General features: G+C 33.2%; 2 protein-coding genes across 3 annotated transcripts; one reads left to right on the top strand and one right to left on the bottom strand.

The window, feature by feature from the left end:
- Window positions 1-946: 946 nt before the first annotated feature.
- On the top strand, window positions 947-6,527 carry LOC120341155 (uncharacterized). 2 transcript variants are annotated; one of them, XM_039409599.2, is made up of 3 exons: window positions 947-1,402; window positions 3,301-3,465; window positions 4,679-6,527. In XM_039409599.2, exons 1-3 carry the CDS (start codon window positions 1,012-1,014, stop codon window positions 5,272-5,274), a joined length of 1,152 nt encoding a protein of 383 aa, XP_039265533.2. In that variant the 5' UTR covers window positions 947-1,011; the 3' UTR covers window positions 5,275-6,527. The 2 variants fall into 2 exon arrangements, with proteins under 2 accessions (XP_039265533.2, XP_039265532.2); XM_039409598.2 differs by having other exon boundaries at window positions 4,676-6,527.
- LOC120341153 (venom phosphodiesterase 2-like) lies at window positions 5,567-16,233 on the bottom strand. The gene is made up of 21 exons (XM_039409597.2): window positions 16,114-16,233; window positions 14,803-14,854; window positions 14,227-14,340; window positions 13,803-13,863; window positions 13,417-13,511; window positions 13,113-13,192; window positions 12,789-12,908; window positions 11,983-12,155; window positions 11,415-11,596; window positions 10,860-11,053; window positions 10,679-10,782; window positions 10,371-10,437; window positions 10,202-10,292; window positions 9,207-9,379; window positions 8,946-8,997; window positions 8,460-8,623; window positions 7,978-8,089; window positions 7,760-7,837; window positions 7,346-7,472; window positions 7,022-7,208; window positions 5,567-6,863 (listed from the first exon to the last, which is right to left on the bottom strand). The coding sequence occupies exons 1-21, from the start codon at window positions 16,141-16,143 to the stop codon at window positions 6,534-6,536; spliced, it is 2,586 nt and encodes an 861-aa protein (XP_039265531.2). The 5' UTR covers window positions 16,144-16,233; the 3' UTR covers window positions 5,567-6,533.
- Between the last annotated feature and the right edge of the window lie 8,778 nt (window positions 16,234-25,011).

The following is a 25,011-nucleotide window of genomic DNA, read 5'->3' as shown; positions in this document are numbered from 1 at the left end:
ATATTTGACTTTCTGTGTATTACATTATGTAAACTAGGGATTTCATTTAGGTTTTTCAAAAGCGTATGCAATGGAACCCATCGATTTGATTATAAATTACATTCCACGTTTGCCGATGTTTTGAAAGCAAAACAAAATTTTGCAGTCTCATGCAAAAAAACAGTCTTGTAGTAAAGAAAAGAATTGTAAATTTGGGACAGTGTGAGGTTATTATCATATCGAAGTATTGTTTGTGATATATATGATGTAATTAGCTCGCAATTTTCTGTTTTCTTTGTGTAAATATTTGATGTGTTTTAAAAACTGTGGCAATTTAACTGAAATGTGCTTAAAAAAAACATTAATATTTAATTGATATTTAGAAAAGCTGTTATGTTGTGAAAGTGACAGTTTCTTAGTATAAAATTAGAGTGTTGTGCACATTTCGTTTACTTATTTTTCAAAAAGTGTGAGTCGTGTTTTCTCAATATTCACTATATGGAATTTGGGGTTAGCGTTGTACAGTACTTTATTTTATATTGTTTTCGAGATAGGATGTTACGCAATGAGAAATTTTGTAATTCCGCCTTAAATCTATTTGAACTATATCATTATTATACGTAATGAAGAACATAAGGCGCGCTTAGCGATTCATATTCGTTAATTATATGAGTATACTCTTTTTGGCTGAGCAGAGAATCTTAATTTCATATCACTAATAGAACCCAAACAAGTTCCATAATTTAATAATAATATAAATCCGTATGGAGACTAACATTTTCACAACATTTTTATTGACTACGAATCCTGACATCATAATCAAATAACCAATAAAAACATAATACAAAAACACTGTTCCGTGTGATAAAATCCACAGGTAAAATCTGAAGAGCATTCACAAAAATTATATCGTTCACAGTTGTGCATAAACTGAACATATTAAAATGTATATAGCTATTCTTTTCAGCATTACATGTTTTTTAGCTAATTTGGTTATTTTGGAAACTGATAATATAAAATTGAAGGACTGTTATGGAAGTAATTGATTCAGACATTGAAGAAACTCCAACATTCACCATGAGTTCAAACGAGACAACGGTACCAAACATCACTTATTTCAACTATTATAATCCGGGAACTGCGTTTGATGTTGCCATGGACTGTTTTCTTATATTAGCAGTTATTATATCGTTCTACATATTGATGTCTTTATGCTACTATGAATGGCATTGGCACCAAACGCATAAGAACAGAGCAAGTACAGGAAAAAGGAAAAATTCTCGATTTCGGACCGGACCGTGGCTTAGGATTTTGTGTATTCTGAGCGCTTTCTTCAGTTTTATGAGATGTGTTAATGATATCATATACTATAAAGCATCAGACATGAGTGATATTCCATGCACTATTTTGAAGAACATTGGCGGTAAGAAAAAGATCATAGTTTTAAACTCTTTCTCATCTACTAAATCATGATTATAGTTTTGGAAAAGAAAGAAAAATGTAGTATATCATTCAAATCACAAAACATTTTACTCGTGATACCTTGTTATTATTTTATGAATGAACATATACTCTTTTCTTTGTGTGATGGGGTACTTGTAGACAGCGCTAATCATTAGTCGATAACTCGATCGTGGGCTAAACAACCATAATGCCTTCTATGTATACATCCCATTAGTTTTTCAATTTATTTTTGTTTTTAAATTTAGTTTTAGTATTTTGTTTTCGAGAGACTGAAAATAATGACGCAATTTTCTTTCCTGTCTATTGATTATTATTCAGTTTTAAAATCCTGTTGTTAAAATCACTTAAAATCCAATTTTGCAATATTGAAAATATATGGACTAAAATCCCATCTGAACAGACGAAACATAGGAGTGAATAAATGAATAGCATTTATTGTTTACTGGTGTACAACTTTCGTCAAAAAATCTGTTTCTCTGTGACGGGGTTTTTGAAATTTAGCACCGAAGTTAGAAACGGATTGGATAGTGGGGTTTAGATCAGCCCAATAAGTTTAAAAAAAACTTTGGTAAGAACGGAAAATCCCCAGTATACCCAGTATCATATTATATGAAATCTGTGAAATAATTTTGTGTCTTAAAATTACATTCCCAAGTTATAATTTTTATGTATGACTTACATTAGAAAACAACATATAGACTGACCCGTGACAGTTCTAGGACCAGTTATATAACCATAAATTTCAATATTCGTTAAATTTCCCTACTTGCTAAGTTTTTCTTTATATATATGTGTATTGACTACACTCTAATGTAAGTATCGGAGAGTGAAGGAGTGAGTTTGGGAATTTTTTATTTATTGATCATAAATTTATATCGTGTCCCCTATGAAAAGACTGCTTGTGTCCTGAATCAATGTCTTTTTATAGCGCAAATCAATAATGGGATTATATGAAACGGGACTTTCCATATCGAATTGATTTTCAAGGGGATACATATAACATGCTCAATTAAAAATCGTCATTCGTGGCTCATATTGAATAATGTATAGGAGCTTCAAATTGGAATTAAAAAAAATGTGATTCGAGTTTGAATGATCATTTTCTGGGTAGCTCAAAACGGGCGTACATGGATATTTGCCATTTTCTGGATAAATCGCTTTGAAATGGTATATTCAGCCCCAAAAAAATCTGACAACACTTCATATTGCAATTTGGATGGATCAAATTTGAATTGGTTAATTATTATTTTATGCAACTAGCAGATATGGTTACATTCATGTTACAAGTTGTCTAACAGAACCTTTAATTTTACTTCATCATTTTATACCCTTATAAGAATATAATACTCTCGAAGTTATACTGAGTATTGATCAAAAATATATGAACCCATTTCTAAGAAAACTCAAAATATGATAAATAATAGTGTTTTTATTCATTAATGTATACCCTTGTTTAGAGAATTCCACATGTGGTATATTTTTGCGTTAGACCAATGTACTTCTGTATGGTTATACATGTCAGAGGCAGCAAGCGAATTTAGTTTGCGACAAAAACAAGTATGGAAAATTTCAAATATATATAATAAATTAGGCCTGCATTATGACGCCTTGTAACTATAGAAGTGTAACATCTCCAATTTACAATTACACATCGGACGTAATCACCTAAAACATTTAAAGTCCTAAATATTTTATGTTCAAGTGATTAATGCTTGAGCAAAAAGGGAATTTTGTTTCAGAACCTTCAGTGGGATAATACATACGAAATGTATCGAAAAAGTTTCGTAAAATTCCATCAAATGGCATTGACTTACAGCATTTTAGAATACATTCAAAATAATATTTCGTAATTTACAGTTTCCTGGTTGATCGAAGTTGACACCACAGTCTATTTATTTTTGTGGCTCCGACAAAGAGTTTTGTATCAAAAAAGAATTATGAGACGAATGGCAAACCCTCTGACGTCAATATGCAGTTGGATGTCTCTTGTTCTTATCGTTGCAATATTTATTGTAATGAATGGTAGGTTGAATTATTTCTATAGATTTCGAAAGAACTCAGTCCACATATGATAGAAATAACTTTTAGTAATCTAAAATTACTGCAACATTTCTAGAATTTTCTCACATGCAATAATTTTTTCTAGTATAAATAATACTCATAGCACAAAAATGTAAAAAAGTGTGGATAAAATAATCTCATTGAGCCCATTGAATGTTTTTAAGCTGTAACTTCTCATCCCCGATAGAAAATGCGAAGCTTATTTATAGAGGGCTCGTTTTATGCGTCTTTTTTTGATTTTTGATTGCTCTACAATTTATCTGCACATTTTGACAGCTTGAAGTAATTTTATCACAATTGGATCTAACAGGAAAGTAAAGGACATTAATTATTAAATATCTATGTCTATTTTAAATAATTTAAATGTAACGTATAGCTAGCTTATCGTATTTTATAAAATTAAGTGACAAGAATTTTTAATTAATTAGATATCATTAGTTGAGATTAGTCTGAGATTGTTTAATATTTGAATTAACAAAGTTGCTATGGCGTAGCTTTTTGAAGGTAAATTGGGTATAAATATATACACGGTAATTTCAATTAGTTGGAAATGATAAATCAAGATATATATGATAATATGACATAATGTGTGGGACATCTTGGTCGCCGACACCAAAATCTATTTTGGCAAATTTCCGAACGAAAAGCACTCGGTGTGTGTTCTGGTTATTATTACACATCTTGTAAAATAGTTGTAAACCACATCTCACTTTGTGTTTCAACAAGGTCGCTTACAGCACAAAACAAATGAATTGTATTCAACACTTACAATGCATTAAAAACCGCTTGTTCCGAGTTACTTGAATTCCTGGTAATAAGAAGGAGAGTTTTACTGAACACGTGTTCACGCAGATCCACGCGTCATGACCTGGCCACCCATATAGGTTTTAGTAGAAGTCTACGCATTGACCTAACTCTGTTCTTATCGCAGGTGCCGTAAAAACCGCAGGTTTTCGTTTTAAAAGTTACGAATAACATATTTTATTAGTTTAATTGGAGTTGTATAAAAACCAGAGGTGATCCAGGTCAAGCCTTTATGTGTGTGCACGAGTTCATTCCTTTATAGCACAGATTATCCCAAAATAGGGCTTCGTAAGCTTCAATAAGACAATGTATAACTGAATGTATACATGCCAAAAACTTTTACTATTTTGTTTTCATATTTTCGCAGCAGCTCTTCTACTATGGAGAAATTATCACTATGAACCACAGCTAGGAAAGTGTGTTGGAATTGAGAACGCGGTTTACGATGTGATACCCACGCTCTGGTTGGTCAGCAGTACGATTTTGCACATCTTGCTTGTGGCACTATGTGTCTATCCTTTAATCAGACACACTACAAAATTGGAGCAACGACGAAAAAGCTCTATCCCAGCTCTAGCAGCAAATGACGTGAGAGGGGCGTCGAAGCGATTGAAAAAAGAATCTACGACACCGTCTAATGGACAGAAAAACTTGATGCAAGTCGTCACTAGATGTGTTGTCATTTCATTAGTCTGCGTCATAACCGATGGATTGACGATTGCTGTGACCCGTTACTGGTTTGTTCATTCATACGAAACTAAATTGAGGCATTTTATTTACAACATCAATACACTGATCAACGTTACGGCTATTGTATGTAGCTTTAAACAATGGAAAGCAATGTTGCTACCCTGCTATACTTGCAATGACGATGACGCAGATGCTGACGACATTGATGATGTTGCATCGAGGAGAACCTTACAGTATACTACAACAACAAGCCATGTGCATGCTAATCGCATTTGAAGAAACCTCAAGCGATTCAGTGCAGAATAACTATATAATTATGTCGGATAGTCTTATTTTAAAAGAACACAGTCAGCTTAAATTTTCATACAATTCTGAACATGACGAGATACTTGAGGTTTTTTGTTTTGCGTATTCAAAAGTGCATTTTATTCTCTTCAAAGTTATTTCTGACGACTCTATTCAACTCTGATAATAAGAAGGATATAAAAAATGTAGGACGCTGTAAGCAATGTACACCCTTCTCTAACCTCGTATTGAAAACATAATGAAATTTCAGAACAAATTTAAATATAAGTTACACATCATTTTAATTATAAACATATATATATAATATGATCAAATGCATTTTCGAAAATCTACATGATTTGAAGTACTTTATTCTGAAAAATAATAATATATACGGTAACTTATCTCGATTTGATCAATGTTTTTACTACCTCTCAATAGTAATACACTATCACTATATCCCTTTTTTATAAGCTTGTACATAATTTTGCATTTTCTTGCCATTTTTGCTGCTTCGTTAAAACATTTTTTAAACACATACCTTTTTCCCAAACCTTGTGTAACTAAAAACAAGTGAGTCGCTAATTTTTTACAAGATGTGTCTGTGAACTTAAAATATACTGGGAGCAGAGCGGCTTAACTAGTCATTGTATAGAGAGTGTGGCAAGCTATATAATTACGATATATATATAACTCTATTTGAAGATTCCAAAAAAGGAAATATTATATAACAACAATGCATGAAATTACCTGATAAGTGGGTTATTATATTGGTAATTTTGCTTTGTGCAAATTTGTAAAAAAAAAATATCAGAGCTGTAAAACATGTGTTACATGTTTGTACAAATTATTCACCGCCTTCAATATTTCTAACTACATGCTAGTCTACGTGTTCAAGTAAAACAATACAAAGCTATAATTTTTTGTCATCATTGCTAAATAGAAAAAAAGTATCCTAATTAGATTTTTACTAACAATGTAGGATGTGAAATTCTGACAAAAATAATAAACAACATTCAAAACATAGTAGTGCCACACCTAAATCTGTTTGTGTATGGTTTCATTGTCAATCATAGAAAATCATAATGGGAATTAGATAATCTAATGGTTGAAGACCTCATATGATTTTTTTGATTTACGTATCACTTTGTATTGATTTAAGTGCTTCTATTCACACTATTGTGTTTTCTGTTACTTGTATCTATTTAGTATCTTATTTTGCTGAATAAAAATTGAATTGTTGATATGTTTTATAAATTATAAATCCAAACAAGAAGCGAAAGAAACAGTAGAACAAGATTGGACTTCGAAACAATTTCAGAAGAAGAGGTTGTAGTAACAGGAGATTCGGTAGTTTCATCATTATCTGTCTTCGAAAGAAAATCTTGTACCCAACTCTGTGAAGTTTCTGGTAGAATCAATTTTGTTTGTATTACTTTCATCATATCTTCTTGAGTAGTCGTTTCATTTGTCAACCATGATGTTAAGAAAGAAATTTCGGACAGTAGTTCTATGTCTTTCATTCGAGCTACGTGTTTTGACATTGCTTCGGGAACCCAATCACTCAACGGCGAGTTGTCCTGAAATTACAAATTGTAATATAGAAACAAAATCGCTGGTACTTTTTATGCAATGAGTAAAGCAACAGATGACAGGCTAATGGGCCGGCTGAAAACCTGGGCCGAGCAAGGGAACATTGGAATGATTAGGAAAGCATATTATTGCCAAAGTAGCTCACCGTGTGACATGGTGCTTCTTTAAAATTGGGAATAATAAAATTCAAAACTTCAATTTCATCCATTGATTTTGCACAATCTTGAATTGACTTTGATCTCATCTGATCACGACATCTAGTAGCAATGATGAAGTAATGAGTTGGAATCGCAGTTGAATTGATGTCATTTTCTACAACAAAGTTACCGTTCCTGCAAGTAACGCATTGATGAAATCATAGAAATTGAAAGATATTATATATTTTGGTATAACAAACCGTATGGGGTGGTAATATAACCTAAGAAGATATTCTTGAGAAAAGACCTAAGTAAGATATTTTGTATCTTACCGTTTTATCACATCGAAGGAATCAGCGTGTCCGTCGTAGTTGTAATCGAAGATCGGTCCAACATGGACTGAAATCCCATTATACATTTGAGCCCAGTTCACAAAACTTTTCGCCATGAATTGCCAAACTAGAATAAATTTTTTACGAAACTTTTATTAATGAAATTGTTTCTTTTATGTATCTTGCGAGAATATTAAAAAGAGAGACGCTCAGACATACGGACACGAAACCCAACGACTAACAACATACCGGTAGCCTATCTATACGACTTGCACTAAAATCCGTTATCGGATCATTCAAGAGCGTCAAATTACAATTGCAAACCAAGTTCCACCAGCAGAGGAATTCACATAGATACAGGCAAAAAAGCAGCTGAGCGGTGAGCACTGACTTTAATATTAAAGAATTACTCACTTTCAGAAAATGGTTTGTAAACTGGAATCATGTTAGATGATATTGTAACATCTTGCTGATTGCTTTCTGTAACCAATCCTGTCAAATGCAATTAGATTTTGATGATTCATATTCAATATGGCCAATCAAAATAAACAGATTTGTATTATTTGAGAAAATATTTTGCTCAAAATTGGGAATGACAAACAGTTATGATTTTGATGCAATAATTCTCTTACTTGGAGAAAAAAGAAACGTCCATGTTAAATCCGTACTAGCAGAACAATTTATGTTGGAATTTTCATTCACTCGAATGTCCCGGCGGGCACAGTCTAAATTCATGATGGGAAACTGCGGAACAAAAGGATTGTTTATCATAAAGATACATAACATGTTTGATATAACAATAGACACATAGCATGTTTTATAATGATTGGGAAACAAATTACCGAAAATGACATAAAAAACAGACGCTGTACAATGAAAATTGATTTGGAAAAAGAGAACAACTCATTTTAATGCATTCACATCAAATTACAAAAAAAACTATTCGTTCAATAGAAAACAATATCTACTCAATAAAGATCACAAACCTTAACAACGGACCCACTTAAAAGAGACATGAGCACCATGGTATGAACAAGTAAGTGCAACATTTGAATTGATTGCAATTTCATATTCAACAATGATAACGTGATTAATTTTAAATTGAAGAAATTACCTCCTCAGTATCGTTGTTTAAAACAAACGAAGATATAATTGGCATTTTCAAATTGTTGTCGTATGTTGTTATATAATTCCTTTGTGATAAGATGCAATATTGAGTTTGTTCTTTGAATATCCTCGGTCTTCCATAAAGCATATTTTCCGTCATGTATGCGTTTGCTTTGAATTTATTAAAAACATTAAGTGGTCTCAAAGATAAAGAATAAAAATCATAATAATTTTTCCCCAAATGCCTAGATAAACCTTTTAATTTGTAACTTGTTATTCTTATGACTTTTCTTGCTTGCTCTTGTGTTGAGTTGAGATCTGTTTTTAATGCTGTTTGTTGAGTTATTATTTTTCTTAACACCATTTTATAGTTACATATTAATAACTGTCGCAACAACACAATGTTCCTTTTATAGTGATTTTTTGGTATACTGTGTGAATTAATGAACAAGATGGAGAATACATTGGTTTGAAAAAGGTTAAATATCAATACCTTGTTCATTATTTATATTCAATCTTTGATTTGCTTGTTCGGTTGACACCATCTAAAAAATTCAAATTGTTCATTACATAAATGACAAAATAAAAAGGTATATTTTGAAGAGTATTATCATATTATGAATGTGTATGCGAATGTCGTTTTACGTGCTGGAAATCAAAAAAATAAGTAGCATTCTTGGTTTTTCAGCTCCTAACATCTTATAGTAGGTAATCTTACATAAATGTATAAGGCTACATCACTAAACATATCTACCTGACATGGCTGGCATCCAATCATATTTGTGGAAGGAGAGTCAATATTTGGATATACACAACTTTCTGGATTCAATCCAAAAGATTCAGTCAGCAATTTCTTAGGATTGACTAGAATATCATAAAGACTACCCTCTGTACCGTTGTTTGGAGCTGCATTCAAACCAAGAAGATCTAAATAAGAAATAAATGTAAATATAAAACTACTTGATGTCATAAAATGGCCAAAAACTGCATTGGTAATGCGACATCAAATTGTATAATATCGCCGTGTTATACACCCTATTTGTTATCTATTTTATTAATTATGATTAATGTAGAACTACGTTCTCAGTTGTGATGGAAATCATAATACGTCTTGCTAATACAAAAGGCTTGAATCTTATTTAAAGCGCATGGCTTTCGTCATTACCCTTTTATCAGAAGTTCTTCGTACATTTGTGTAATGCAGGTTATTATTCACTGCTGAACTTTTACCGCTGTTTGTTCGCATTTTTACCAGCAAAATTTGATGTATGTGAATACTAATGTTTTACGGCCTGTTGGGTAGTATTTTCTTTTGTCAGTCTCACATTACTGATTGGAACTCTTCATCTGACACTTACGAGTCACTTATTACAAGTCATAATCGCACCTATATTTATATAGAGCGCAATCAAGTATACTAGATATTCATTATAACCAGAAGAGTACAGTTAAGTATATGAGTTCTTGTCGTATTTTGTCGACAACAAACATAAAGACACAAATTATAATTTGGTGTTTGCGACAAACTCGTGAGGTGGCGTCGCCAGGTGTCGCATTAAATCACGAATCTTGAACCTATCGTGTATGCATAGCTTGCTTTGCTTCGTGTCTTAAAGTATACTAGTCGAATTCGGAACCGTTCAAAAAGTTTCGTTTGTTTAAATACAAATTCTCATTGACGTTACTATGACTTTGGACACTAAGGCAAACAAAAACTAAAAAAAAATACATATAAATGTAAAATATTACCTGCCATTAAATTATACATTTCAATGTTTCCAAAGGGCAATTTTTTGGTGTATCCTCGTTTGAATGAAGGTCCGTGTGCAGCGAAAAAAGCCTAGATAAATAATCGTCAGAATAACTCTATCCTATGGTGTATAAAAAAATACCATCCCGCAATATTCTTAGTTCTTACCCTCATATCAGTAAAATCATTGTCATATCCGTGACCACCTGGTTCGCAATCTGGATCATCACGAGTTCTAGAAATATACGTAGCAATTTTTAATTGCAAAATAATTGCGAATTTTGTGGAAAACCTTTGATTCGATGTATTTTTTTTTGTATATTACTGTTTTCAACATTGAAAAGAATATGACAACAAAATCTTAACTACAACGCAAAAACATTTAAAAAACAGCCAACGAAAATCTCCGTATATCCATATTGAACACCTAGTAACTTTGTCGCTGCTCGCCAATCGCTCATAGTTAATCAACTCACTCTGTAATCCACCATTTGTCGTCCACAACCAAATGAACGTCTCCGATATATTCGTTATTTGCGTAATGGAACTTTTTTGGCAGATATTCATGCGTCAAATAAGCCTAAAAATGGTATTTATTCAACAGTTTTTATCATTTATATTGAATATTACTCCGGTGAATGAAAATCAAGTACCTACTTCCCAGTGTGTTTCATTCCGCATGCACTCCAACTTCTTTTTCAGTTCTAATGGGTTATACCTAGACCATAGCGATTCATTCAAACTCTTTTGAATCCGAACGGCAGCACCGGTGTCAAAACTATAATCAGATTCTTTCAACCCGTATTCCTCAAGATAAATTAGTTTGTTTTCACAGTCAATAGGTGCCATTCCTGTCGCAAAATATGAACCGGTTAAAACAAAACATATTTCACAAAGAAAGAGAAAAAAGTGACTAACGATGGTTGTAGTGTGGACAAGACCTCCGAGACTGTTTAGGGAAATATGAGACGCAAATGATTTGGCATCAATTTGCCCAAATTGATAATAATATTCGCGTCAAACCACAAGTCGAAAATTTTGATTCTAGCTCCAAACTGATAGAGACCATGATGCATTTTACTTTAAATCAAGAACATAACTTTTAAAACGTAAAACAAACGTGTTTGAAGTATTTCATTGTTACATTCACCACTGAAATCATTAACTTGACTTATGTATTAGTAATGTGATTATAAATGCATTCTAACTAACCATGATCGGAAGTTATTATGAAATTTACGCATGTGTCCAGATTTCTATCACGTAAGCCGTTCATTATCATTTCTAACATTAAGTCGGTGTAAACTAAACTCTCGTTGACAAGTGTGCTAAATGGGCCAGCGTCATGTCCAGCGGCGTCCACATAGTGACTGTATAGCATTATCACCGAGGGCCTGTAAAAATAGTTTGATAATAGTTAGAAATTGATGTTGTCGACTTCGACTGTGTTGGGATTTCGGCATATTTGCTGGTCTAACTAATTTGTTCAATTTAGTATTTCAATTTCTTTATGTCTTGTATTGCCGGTAACTCGTTAGTTTTGTTCATTTGATAAACAAAGGAAGCGAAGTTGTTGAACCCAATAATGCTTGAAAATTTATAAAATAGTAATTTCACTCTTTTTTTAAAAAAAAACTTATATAATAGTTATCAACTTAAATAATATTTGTTTTGATACTTTGAAGTGAAGAAAATATCGAAAAACTAGAAAAATTAACATAGCATGATACCCAGACAAGCTTTTATTCAGTAGTTGTACAAATCTTTGTCATCAAAATACCTCGTTTCTTTTGGCATATCCAGCCACTCCAATACTTTATGAGCTCTTTTTTCTAGGTTAGAACTCTGATCATATTTGAGCCAATAATCAGGATACCTTGTAATGTTGATTTCACCTCCAACCCAAAAGTAAGTCGCACTTTTTAATCCTTGATTACTGGCTGAAACCCAGATCTAAAATATGTCAGTTTATATGGGTGTCAGTGTGTTATCATCGCATATTAATCTTAAAGATTAGTGGTCAGGGGCTGTTAAATTTTATTTCCAAAGTTGAATGTTGTCTCAAAAAAAACTCGAATATTCAAATAGGAATCCAATCAAAATGTCTGGTTGTTAGATCACAAAAAATGAACATAAGTTCCTTTTTTATTTTCTGCCTTCAATTTTCATGATATTAGAAGCTATAATATAGTTTTATAATTAGAAGCTATATAATATAATTTTCACGTTAGTGACAATTCTGGTAGTGACTTAATAGATGGACAAGGAGGCAAAGATAGCCTATCTATATTGGTTGCAAAAACTTATAGTGGGATTAATTTGTAAAAACGTTCCTATTCCTTTTTGAATTCATATTGATAGTTTACAAAATGCAGTTTTGTTTTTTTCGTTCCTTCTTATTGCTTTTTATATTCGCCTCTAAAAAACAAAATCAGCAGCGTGTATCGCATAATAAACAAATTGAAGAAGGCATTTTTTTGTAAATCAATTTTTATTTCAAAATGTCCAAACGTCTTTTTTATCATTAAAATGAAATAATTTACCAAGAATAAAATAAAACAATCTAACACTAACGATGGCGCTTACCGGTTCTCCTTTCCACCAGTGCGGACTGAATGATGATTTTCTGCCCGGACGAAATTTTTCACCACTCTCGAAATCATACATTGTGTTTGAAACAATACCATGACTTTCTGGATATAAACCCTAATATATAAGAAGTGTTGAAGTAAAAATATCAAAAGTTATCGTAAGTGGTATATTAAGTTATTGCTGAGAAACTACTTGGGAAAATCATATATTATCTTTGACTTCCTATTTGCAATGTTAAGATTCAAAAGATTGATGAGTATTCATGATGGTGTTCTCATAACGCTTGAAATTGTGTGATAAAACTCATAGGAAACTCACCGTTGCCAATGTGTAATGATTTGGAAAAGTCTTTGTCGGATATGCGGAAATCATATATGGTGTTTTCACTCCGCAAGATGCTGAAAAAGGAACAGTTATTTTTTCCAGTTTAGAACCCATAAATGCTGAGACATGACCTGGATGACTGCTCTATTGGATGAGTAGTATCATCAGTATGTCGAAAATACATAAAGGCGAACGTTGTGCAACTTTGATGACGCTTCGGATCTAGATTAAATATTATCGGAAGCATACCCTTAGTATATAAACCAGTTTCTCAGCAACATTCCAGAAAAAAACTAACCTATTTTCGATAGTGTTGGTGTCAAATTCCGATTAAGATAAATATCTCTGAAACCATCGATTGACAATACAAGCAAAGGATGTGGACTGTCATACCTGAAAGTCAAGTAACGTAAAGTATAAAACCTCCAAAATTCCTCGATATACATATATTACAAAGACCTCTAGAAGGTTATTACTACATTTTTTTATTCTCACAAGTCAAATGGGGTTCGATAGATATTTAACCAAACTATTTGCTTTTCCAAGAATATTGCGCCACCTCATGGACTTACATCAGACCATTGTACCTGTATGTCCATATATATGAGCATTGCTTTCTAGTTTTACTTAATTATATTTTATTTATGGGATAATGAAAAATATACAAAGAATTTCTGGACTAACCCATCAGGACACTTCATTTTATCTTCTGCAGTGCATTCTGAGTCTTTCCATGATTTTCCGCCTTAAATAAGTAAACACAGTACTGGGCAATGAATTCATGTTTGTGTGTCAAAAATTTAAAACAGCACATAGAAGTAAAAAAATCCACTGAAATGTTTACAATCAATATTTCATATTTTAGAAAGAATATTTGCAATGGAAACAAGATTTAAAAAAACCTTCTCAGAAGATTTTTTCAATATAAATCATAAAACTTCAAAATTTGAATACAACAGTGATGTCATTTTGAGCTGTTGAACCACAAAATAGGTTCAAATCGAGGTTTGTAGTATTTCAAACAAATTATTTCGAGTTATTTTACCGATAGTAAATAGGAAAGGTAACTATGTTATATGTATTCATTCTATTAATGATATATCTGTACCATTGCATGAATACTCGTAATCGGTGCAACATGATTTTTTGGTCGTGCAAGAAGCTTCGCAGCTGCATTCCGCTCTGATTACATCACATTCTCCCCCACAAAAGTAATTTTTGTCTGAAACCAATAATAGAAATTTAATTTGTTTACTTAATAAACATATTTTTCTCTTAACTTATCATGTTCGATTTTGGGGGGACTGAAAAATAAGATTGAACACTTTAACCATGATCGGCTTCAATATGAGTGAGTTATCTCAATTTTGATTATCTAAAAAGTAATTGAAAACAACTATTATAACCTGGTGGATAATCCTATATATATTTGATATCTTATAAACCAAAAGTCAGAAAAAATTCAATCATAGTCGTAATATTCAAATTTACTAAGAATGAGCGAATATTTGTTTTAAATGTTCTTTCATCGCATACTTTAAGAATGCATTTAGAATATTAAAATGACGTTTCTTTCTAACGCCAAACATAAAACTACACTCTCAAATCAAAGAGCGTAATCAGGTCCAGCGTGGTTTCATTTTACATGAGTCTTCCAGATAAGTCTGAGGGAAAATGCGTTCACCTTTTGTTATTCCGTCAACTGCTACACTCCATGCAAGACAAATGATGGTGAACTGAAATTACAAATGTATACAAGTAGAACTTCACTGCGTTGTCATTATTGTAACTCTATTGTCCACGTCATATGGGGAATCTCATTTTGTTACGTCATATGGGGAAATTCATTTTGAGAAAAAATAGATACATTAAGATTCAATGTAAATGCAGTTGACTTATACATGTCAGAGAAACTACGGCCGAGTTTAGTATTTTCCGCTTGCTAATGAATCCAATCGCGTGTCAGTGTTCCATTTTACTTCTTTGTGGGTCCAAAAGACCGTCAATTAATTACCGGATATGCGTCAAAAGCTCAATTGAGAAGCCCATTCAATAGCATGTGCAGCAGAGGCCCATTAGCCTGGTGAAAATCAATTTTTACAAATACCAAATCTAGTTTAAATGAGATTTGTGGCGACATTAATAATTAATATCGCCCGTATATTGAATACTGTTCTACATTAAGTGTAAGGCGATAGCGTTAACTGAATCACGTTCGGTCGGTCCACTAGAATTCAAACAAGAACTAATCTCATGAGAATAGGATTAAGTGTTGGTTTTCATTGAATCTTATTGGTTTCCCACTGATATCAGTCACAGTTTGGCCAGATGGAATGGCATCTCCTATCCAACTGCGGAAATATTAGCCGTTTAATTACATAAATATGCTAAAATAGTCTGACATTTGATGAAAGCACAATAGAAAAACGTACGCATATGATATTATATATATTGATCACAGCATATGGAGATTTTATATATTGAAATGTATTTAAACAGTTTATTTATTTAAGATTTTACAATCTAAGTAATTGAAATAAACCCTTCCTCAAAGTTATTTTGGGCCAAACTATAATAAACTCAAGGCTAGGTTTTTATCAACTTTCCAAGTGAAATCATTTATAAATGTCTTACGCCGAAAAAAGATTGATCTATGTGTCCGACGGTGTGCCACAAGATTTTATTAACTTTTTTATTCCAACAAAAGTTGTGTAATCATAACAAGTCAACAAACGAGAATATTATACGCATTGACTATAGGGTATGTAAGATTGATAGAAAACTAGAATAAGGCAGGATTCCTATACGCCATACGCATTTAGAATCACCTGTTCAACTAAGAAGGGACTACTAAACTGGAGAAGGTAAATTAACAACAATTAAAACTGTTTTTAATTGAATGTGGTATGATATGATATGTCTAATAGATTCTTAATTAACAATTATAAATTAGAATCAGAAAAAAATGTAATATTTAATAATAAAAGTCACATACCCATGCATACGTTCCCAACGAAATTTCCATATTCCACGAATATTAGATGACTTGCAGTTCGATAAACGGTGTACACATAAATTTAATGATTTAAATCTTTATTTTTAGGCCAAGAAAACATAATGAATAAAATCATGGTGGTTCGGTTTATATGATATATACTTACAAATTATTACTAAAAGAATCATTGTCATAGACTGAAATATTGCGTAATATCAAGGAATTCGCCAATATTTCTGTTTTGTTTGGAATATTTTAGCCATGCTTTAATTAACAAATAGTTTTCAAATATTCCAAATGCCCTTTTGAGTTTCTCTCCCTAGCCATAATACTAAAAAGTTGAATTGCTGTTCTGTGATTTGCTTGTTTTGCTTTGATTCACACAAAATAATTTTCATTTGAACCCTATGACGCAAAAACTCAATTTTTCATTCTTCAACAGCAAGAAAATATACTAATTTTCTTGAAAGCCTACACTAACTCGTCTATAATAAATCAATAAATATGGATCATGCCACGAACCTATATGTATAGTACAACTATGATGGCAAAGCGTTCTCATATTTCGCCTCATTAATCCCATCCTTATTTCATTAAATGAGCATCACTGTGTACGCAACTTTGCTTGAAAAATATTGTTTTTGCGGCCCATTTGTATTTTAGGCGCACGGGCAAGTGATATCTTAAATAGAACTTACACAAACAAATTTAATAAACACGAGTGTACATCCGCACGCTACATAGAACTTATACCGCCCTCCGTGCTCTAGAAACCATGCGGAACTGCTCATACGAGTTTGCCTCGGTGATCGTAATGTAATATTAGCATTGTTTATCATGGAAAGAAAAATATCACGTGATTTATCAACTCTCGTCACCATGTCCTGAGCGCCTCTCGTGAAGTAAAATTTGAATGGTTTCGAAATTATTGAATCACTACAGCATCAGTTATTGGATGATTTACAATGAATATACTGTGACCACGTTCTAAAATTTTGTTTATAAAGTTATAAAATCTTTTCTCATTTCGTAGAATATGCTACATACAATATAATCCCTAGAATAAAGTGAAGTAATTTTAGTGTGTAAATTTGAATTACGACACTTCAATTGAGATTTATTATGATGAAAAATAAACAGCAAAATATTTTTAAACTAAAATATTCATTATCGTTAAGGTCTTTCTTGCTTCGCCACATACTTTGCAATCCTTTACACGCCATATGTTTAAACAAACATTGATCTAAAACTGAAACGTGAGTCGTTTAAGACTTCATTAAGCTACAGTCTGTTTCGTTAACAAACTTACAATAACCTGAACCGCTTGAATGTTACTGCCCTTAGTATAGGCAACATTTTAGGCATTATATATAACCCAACTTTTTCCAATTAAAATGTGGTCTTTCTCAATTATTAACTGCACTATATAATTTAACAACAGCGCCATTTAGCGGATATCTGTATCTCAATTACTCTTACCAAAACCAATATAATAGTAAATTAGAACTCATGCAAAACAAATTCAATTGTTTAACTCGAACTTTATACACAGGCTTGATACTTTATTATTACATTATTATGTTTGTGATTATTGCAATATAGCATCTGTGCGTTTGACAATTTAAAATTGCTGCTCGAACTATGTATACCCCATTGATTTAATAGGTAGACAAATTGAACATCGACAATGAACCTTTCCTTGAGCATCGACTTCCTTGTTTACTTCGTGACATTGGCCAATCAGCAAAATGCAAAAAGTGAGGTAACAATGCTCCCTTTTCGCATCCGCTCAGACATTTTTCTCACTCAGACAGATTTTCAAGTGTGGTCGTAAAGATACCTCGTTTTCGCGTTTTTGAACTCTATTCGTAAGTTTTCAGTTGTGTTTCGGAAATTCAAAAAAAATTTAGATAATTTGATGATCACTCTGTCTTCCTAGGAGTTTGATCGCAGTAATAAACTACAAATATTTTTATACATAAAAGTTGACCACACATAGAAGTTTCCCGAGAACCGACTGTAAGAAATGTTCCCTAATTCGAATTATGGACACTAGCTTGTGTTCTAGAAAAGTCTTTTGTAATATCTATTCTCTGTAGTCGTGCCAGTCCTGCGCATCATTCAATTTTATAAACAGTAAATTCATATTCGGTTGAATGAAATGATTTATTATCCAAAATTTGATACTTTTTTATAAGTTTCTTTTCTGAGCACAGGAATGACAAACACTATAAATCAGGAAAAATAGTTTTTTTTTAAGTTTTCAGACATTAATGTCACCGGTGAAATTTACTAGAAAGTAGAGCATATGACAAAGCCAACCAAATTTTCAACAGTTGGTAGAACAGTCGAAAACAAATCAAAAAGATACCTAGAGTACACCTATATATATATATATATGTCATTCGTAGCGCGTACATTCGTTGTAATTTATTAACATTGATGATTTAGTTACCTGGGTTTAAAATAAGGTGCGATGACTGCATCTCTCAATTTGCTCGTGTAATGAATCATATCCACGGATTAACAAGACTTGGAAGAGCAAAAATATTCCGAAGACAAGACATTCTTATATCATTCTACTCAAGTATATGGGCGAATGTGATAACAAAATAATTGAATTCTGTATTATCCTCCAGCTCAACACGAAAACTGCAATCGGCTTGACAATATGACATTTTTTAAATTATTTTTAGATTACCATTTGCTGAAATATCTGTTGCTGCACCTAGGCATTCGAGCCATAACTAAAACAAGAGAGCGATGTTCAAATATATGCACACGAAAGCCAAAACGAAGTAGCACGGGCATACAATCTGTCATAGTAAACTACCAGTTCCGCAGTTTTCACGACTTCGCCTAACCAGATTAAAAAAAAAAGATAGCCGCCACGTGTTCACATAAATAAAAATTTGACTAAGAATTCTAGCGACAACAACAATTTTAAACCATTGAAAATTTCAAGGCAACTCGACTGGTGATTAAAGGTAAATGCTATATATATAACAGGGGTGGCCAATAAATCGGTCGATCGCGCCTGATGTTGAGTGAATTTAATAACATACTCCAAAAATTGCCTTGAACCAGTTTCATACAGCGCCCGTTGCGTGTTTTTTAAAAAAAAGTAGGATGAAAACAGTACTGTATATGGGCCAAATACGTCATGCTGATACAGTATTTGAGTTTGGCCAAGCCCGAAGTGTCGAATATCTTGTGTCTTGACTGACGAACGATCCCACAAACACTTCTGCAGTATGCGGAAGTTATTGTCTCACTACAAGATAACAAGAGTAGAGTGATACACTTGTATTCGCAACGTAGCATTTCGTGTGCCTACGGCAGACATTTTGATTGGTTGGCTTCTGAAACCATACTGTCATTGTAAATTTAAAGATTCAATTGTGAGCGCAATGTACCTTGGGATCAATTTTAAACTTACCGACGGGCCTGACGCGACTAAATATAAGTGTAAAGTAAATTCAGTCGAATTTTCATTGTATTAAAATAAATTTTACTTCGCGGAATTTTATCGCAGACGAAAAGATTTTTCTAATGGTAATATCTTTAAAATGTAGTGAAGCCAATGCTTCAAGAACGGCTCAGATTTGCCGAGTTCACGAAATCACAAAACACGATATAATCGGGCACTTTACCACACTTTTTGTGTCTGCAGATTGGCGTAGTATTTTAGTGTAATAATGTTTTTATGTCGAAGCAAGGACAGGTTGAATCGAACACTATTAAGGCATTTTAAGTATGCCCTTATGAATTGATTACTTTGCGCAAAAAAAAGATCGTTATTCGTTGAAGGAGTCGGCTTTTTTAATCGAGTTAACATAATTTCGGCGACTGTTTCAGAAGCCGTTCCGCGCAGATTTCGAGGCGATGAATATGTATTTTTGATATACTATATATTTCATATGGATTTTTTAGGTACTAAATTAAATCGTACTCCCTGGGATTTTATAGCAGATCTTGAGATTTTTTAACGGCGATCGCAATGATCCGTATCAAAACTAAATATTATCTGGAAGTTTTTCTCACATTTTTATGTTCGCAGATTGCCGTCGTATGTTTACTTTGTCGTAAGTCGGCGCAACCGCGAGTTCCGTTGAACACAATTAAATTATTATAAAAAGACATTTTAAATTACCGTAGATGTCATGAATTAAATATTTTACTTGGCAGAAAAATCATTATGGCATCGGAAATTCTGAATTTGAAAACTATTTTGCATATTCAGAAGATTTTAGTCGGTTGGGCATCCCTGCTTATATATGACATGTTTTGCCCTATTTTACAATACTATTTGTAAGGTGAACAATATGTTATTAGAATTCTTCAAACTTGGTGTTCATTTAAAATTTGATAGTAAAAGTGTTAGTTCTGAGCTATATATCCCTCTTATTTGAACAATGCCTCATTGTGATCTCATCAGAAATTTACAATGCCACTGACTGCGCAGGCATTTATACGTAATCGCATTTTCATCATCCTCTACGATTGAATATTGATGAACGTAAAACCACGAGAATAGTCGTTTCTGGGTGAATATTATAAAAACAAATTAGTGTGTTTTGATAACAACAATGGTGATTACCGTGCGTCAAAAATAATTTTCTAATGAATGTTTGATGTCGCTTTATTTTTCGACTCGTCAACCATTTGAGCCTTCATGAAAAATTGAGATTAAGAATAAGATTACTGGCTTCCTATTTAATTTATTACATCAAAAAGATGTTTCATTATTGTGTTACGCTTGTTTCAATTTTTGTAAATTGTTTTTTTAGTTTCTCGCCACGAATAGTAAAAGTTTGGACTTCTACTTCCTATTTGCATATACGTAATGCCATGTGTTGGGTAGAAAGAAGGCTTAGGGGTTACAGTTGTCTAAAGAAGTCATTCATTGACGAATGCAGGCATTGTCATTAGTATGCATTAACTTTCCAAAGAGAAATATCGCATGGGCCATTTATTTTTTACTATCAATAACTAGAATGTCATCCACTAGAATAATTAGTTCCTTCATGAAAACAAAAAACTGTTGTTGCAGCGGCATTAACTATTTGTCAGCAATTTCAGTCGTGATAAGCCAGTCGTCAGCTCGGGCTCATTCTAATTCTCCGATTGCGTTCGTTATTACTTCATTCGTTATCGATCTTTAGAGCGGTAAGTATGTTGATAGGTATTTGTCTTTCTGTCGGTTTGTCTGTCGGTTAGATGTCCGCGATATCTCACGAAGGCGTGGTTGAATCTGCTCCAAATTTTGCATGTGCATTCATCATATCTCAGACCAGAAGCCTATTGATTTTGGATGAATTATGTCGTATAATTAGCGAGTTATTAATTAGTAATGGGACACAAGGTGTCACTATGGAGTAAGAACTCTGTTTTGGGGATCCCCTAACTTTCGATCGATAAGTCTTCGGTCTCTGATCAATATTCTCGTTTAATTTTTTGATGCTGGTGAAGTGTATCTGTACTCTTAAACTTGGGATAACAGCGAATGGAAACGTTCAAGATGTTTTAGTTTTTTCGTGCAGCATTAAAAACAGCAAGTAATCCATTTACAGCTGCACTAGTACATAATGTTTACATTTGCATGTTCATTCTAGATTAAAGTGGCATCTCGTAACAGCTTGCAACATACTAAATTATCTTATTCAGCTAATTGCTGCTAACAGTTGTTTTTTCGAGTCTTTTCGTTAATATTTATGAAGTCAAAGATAATCTAACCATTGCCTATTAACAAAGTATTAATTAAGGTATATTATTAACACCAACATATGTCTCCAGCCGCATAGCATCATCGTCAGATTTAATTTTTTATCAGCTCTACAGTGAAACAACGCACATCTTTTTTCGTTAGTGATTTTGGAAAATAGGTCATGGGTTACCAGTATTTTCGATTTTAACTTCTTTGTGCTGTTGCGCTGAAAAAACGATGATATTATATGAATATCATTTTTATTTTATCCATTATAGTATCTGTTAGTAATCTCGCAAAAGTTATATTCACCGATAACAACAATTCTAATGAATAGACTTCCTGCCTGTTAAATCTGATTTAGATTTTACAACTTTGGATGTCGCTTTTAGATAACCAAGATTGGTTCGCGTCTACATTCCTTATCCAAAACATTTGTATATTCGATTTGTTCTCGTGGTTTCGTTGCGTTTTTTTTTGTTGGCTGAAAAAAGTAAACTAGAATATGACTATGCTGACGCGGGATTTGACGAAGCTCAACAGGAAAACAGTTTCAAATGATAATAAAAAAATACTATTTCACATTTAAAGTCATTATATTTTCATATACCGACACTAGCTGATTGTTGTTTAGTAAATTCCGCAAATCGCGCTTTCGTAGATTAAAAAATACGGTAAGGTCGTTTTCTTTTTGGAATGACAGAACACACTGCCCGCAGCGCTGTTTCAAAAATTTCAAGTATGGCTTCGAAGGAGTGAAATCAACCTATTTCGCTCCTGTTAACAAACCTATTACCTAATTTAGTGTAAACATGCTGCACTTGTGAATAAACTTTTCCCGTATATCACTAGTATCTAAGCACCATGAAAAGTCTGCGTTATTGTGTTTGCTACAAGCACATCTAAACATCGCTGAAACTACGTCGCACCTATGCATTATAGTGTTCACTGCAACTGCATTTAAGTATTGCAAATCTACAATGAATCTGTGCATTTTGTTGAACACTATATCTACACTTTGTTACGTTGTTAGATAAAGTGGCACCTATGTGTGGTTGTGTTTATTGAGAGAACATCTAGTCTAGACACTGCGAAGATAATGGAACACTAATGTAATCTCGTGTTCATTACAACCACATTGGAATATTGTTACAAAAGTTACCAAGGCAAATATCTACGTAATATTTTGCTCTATGAAGCTGTTATTATAAATTAATTGAAAAACCTTAATTTTATCTTCCTGCATCTAATTTTATAATCTTGAAAAATACACAATCGACTTTCCAAATTCAAGTTCATTGAATACACATAAAAATATATGTGTTCCCCATAGTGCACGACCCAATTTGGAAAATAATCAAAAATATTTTGTAATATGTAATCGGAATGTTCGATTCAAATTTAGGTGCTCACTCTAAGTACGGTATAGTTCCAATTAAGGTAATTTTATCGCATTGTAACTTGGTAAGACACATTTTATGTTAATTTTACGTAACTGAAATGCTGAAACTGCAATGAGCGTACCATGGGTGGTTCACACGACCGCTGATCGGTTACGATCATCCCCCACCATCCAAGTCCATGCTTCTGAAAACAAATAACAGATAAACAAATAAATAGCAGATACCAGGTTTATATTGAGATTGACCATTTCAATGCTAAATTTTCCTTAGTTCAAAAGCACACTTGATTTGCAAAGATTTGTGAATGCGCACAGTACACCAATTTGTCTAATGTTTTGATTCCATAGGCAGAAGATTGTGGATCGGTGCTGCTCAGGATGGGATATTTTTGCTTATAAATGCATATCACGTGTTACACATGAATCCATCGTGCTCAGATTCAACTGTTTCAAGGTTTGAGTCTCCAACTGCTCAATTTTATCGGTACACAGTGAGAATTTTCAGTGTGGCATGCATGGGTCAGTTGGAGTCACTAACATCAAGATATTTATAAGCAAGGATAAGATAACCTGGAAGTAACATTCCATAATTTAGAGTAAAAAATGTATCTGCCTCCACACCCCTTTCAAATTAAAGATATGATGCCTTTAGGGGTAATTTCTGTCGAATATTTTACAGTATTATGGTTCTAGTGAAAACGGGTATAGGCGGCTTCTTTTAAAGTGTGTTAGCTCTAGTCGAAAGACACATTAAATGTTTATGCTAATAACTGCAACGTAATATTGCAACGCATACAAGTTAACAGAATTTGTTGAAATGATCCTGCCTTTTGCCTTTCTTCAAAATCTCTCTTTTTCTAACTATTCTTTTCCTCTCTGGGGATGGCAAAAATTCAAATATTGATGGGACATAAGCAGATGATAATGGGTTAAATATGCCTACCAATGTCGGTAGTTTTTAGGATAGGATTTATCTGGGAGGAATTGGGGATTGAAGGGGGAAGATGGGGATTGCAATGTGCAACATCGTACGATTACCATTCTATGTCGGGATTAGTTAGCCAGTTATTTGTTTTCAGAAGCATGGACTTGATGGTGGGGGATGTCGTAATCGACCAGCGCTCGTGTGAACCACCCTCAGTGGGAGGAGAGCTGCAATCCTCTCACACATAACTATCCCCGCATGGGATTCGAACCTGTGCAACTACCAGGGGGGTCAGAAATGCGGTGGTGAGCGTATTCCTAAATGGCGAATTCAATTGAATTCTGGTTATTTTTTGCATGAGCACTGGCGTTAAAATTTAGTTATCTATTCAACCTTTCACACTTACTAATAGATTACTTGCTAATTAGGGAAACAATAGCAATTGATGATTAATTCCTTACACAAGTCAAGTCTGCAAGTAGGCCTACGCCTAGACCTACCAATAACAGTAGTTTGTCATCTGTTTTCCATTGAAATGAGGGAGCTTATGGATATTTAAAGAAATTGATAACGGCACATTATCACCCACCATCAACGAAGTGCCGTCCGCAAACAGTGAAACACAAGCGAGATGACTTCTAGACTTGACCCCAAGCAGTCCTGCCAATAGATGATATCCACATTGCGCGACGTTCCGGATCTTTTGAAAACAGTGGAATAAAACTGAAGATCCATTTCGTTGTCGATACTATACGTACAGCCAGCGGAACAATACGAAATAACCATTTTCAACAGTCAAACAAAACGGAAACGTATAATCCGACTTGCAACTGACAGGAGCAAAATGGACGTTTTTGTATTTTT

The sequence above is a fragment of the Styela clava genome, chromosome 14 (genome assembly GCF_964204865.1).
Source record: "Styela clava chromosome 14, kaStyClav1.hap1.2, whole genome shotgun sequence".
NCBI lineage: Eukaryota > Metazoa > Chordata > Ascidiacea > Stolidobranchia > Styelidae > Styela > Styela clava.
This window is presented reverse-complemented; position numbering and strand designations above follow the sequence as displayed.

Bases quoted from the DNA above. Each gene is read 5' to 3' on its own strand.
- LOC120341155 (XM_039409598.2), top strand. From the start codon at position 1,012: ATGGAAGTAATTGATTCAGACATTGAAGAAACTCCAACATTCACCATG. The intron at 1,403-3,300 runs GTAAGAAAAAGA...CGTAATTTACAG, and splicing joins TATTTTGAAGAACATTGGCG to TTTCCTGGTTGATCGAAGTT. The intron at 3,466-4,675 runs GTAGGTTGAATT...ATATTTTCGCAG, and splicing joins AATATTTATTGTAATGAATG to CAGCTCTTCTACTATGGAGA.
- LOC120341153 (XM_039409597.2), bottom strand. From the start codon at position 16,143: ATGGAAATTTCGTTGGGAACGTATGCATGG. The intron at 11,054-11,414 runs GTTAGTTAGAAT...ATTTTGCGACAG, and splicing joins CATAATAACTTCCGATCATG to GAATGGCACCTATTGACTGT. The intron at 6,864-7,021 runs GTGAGCTACTTT...TTGTAATTTCAG, and splicing joins AAGAAGCACCATGTCACACG to GACAACTCGCCGTTGAGTGA.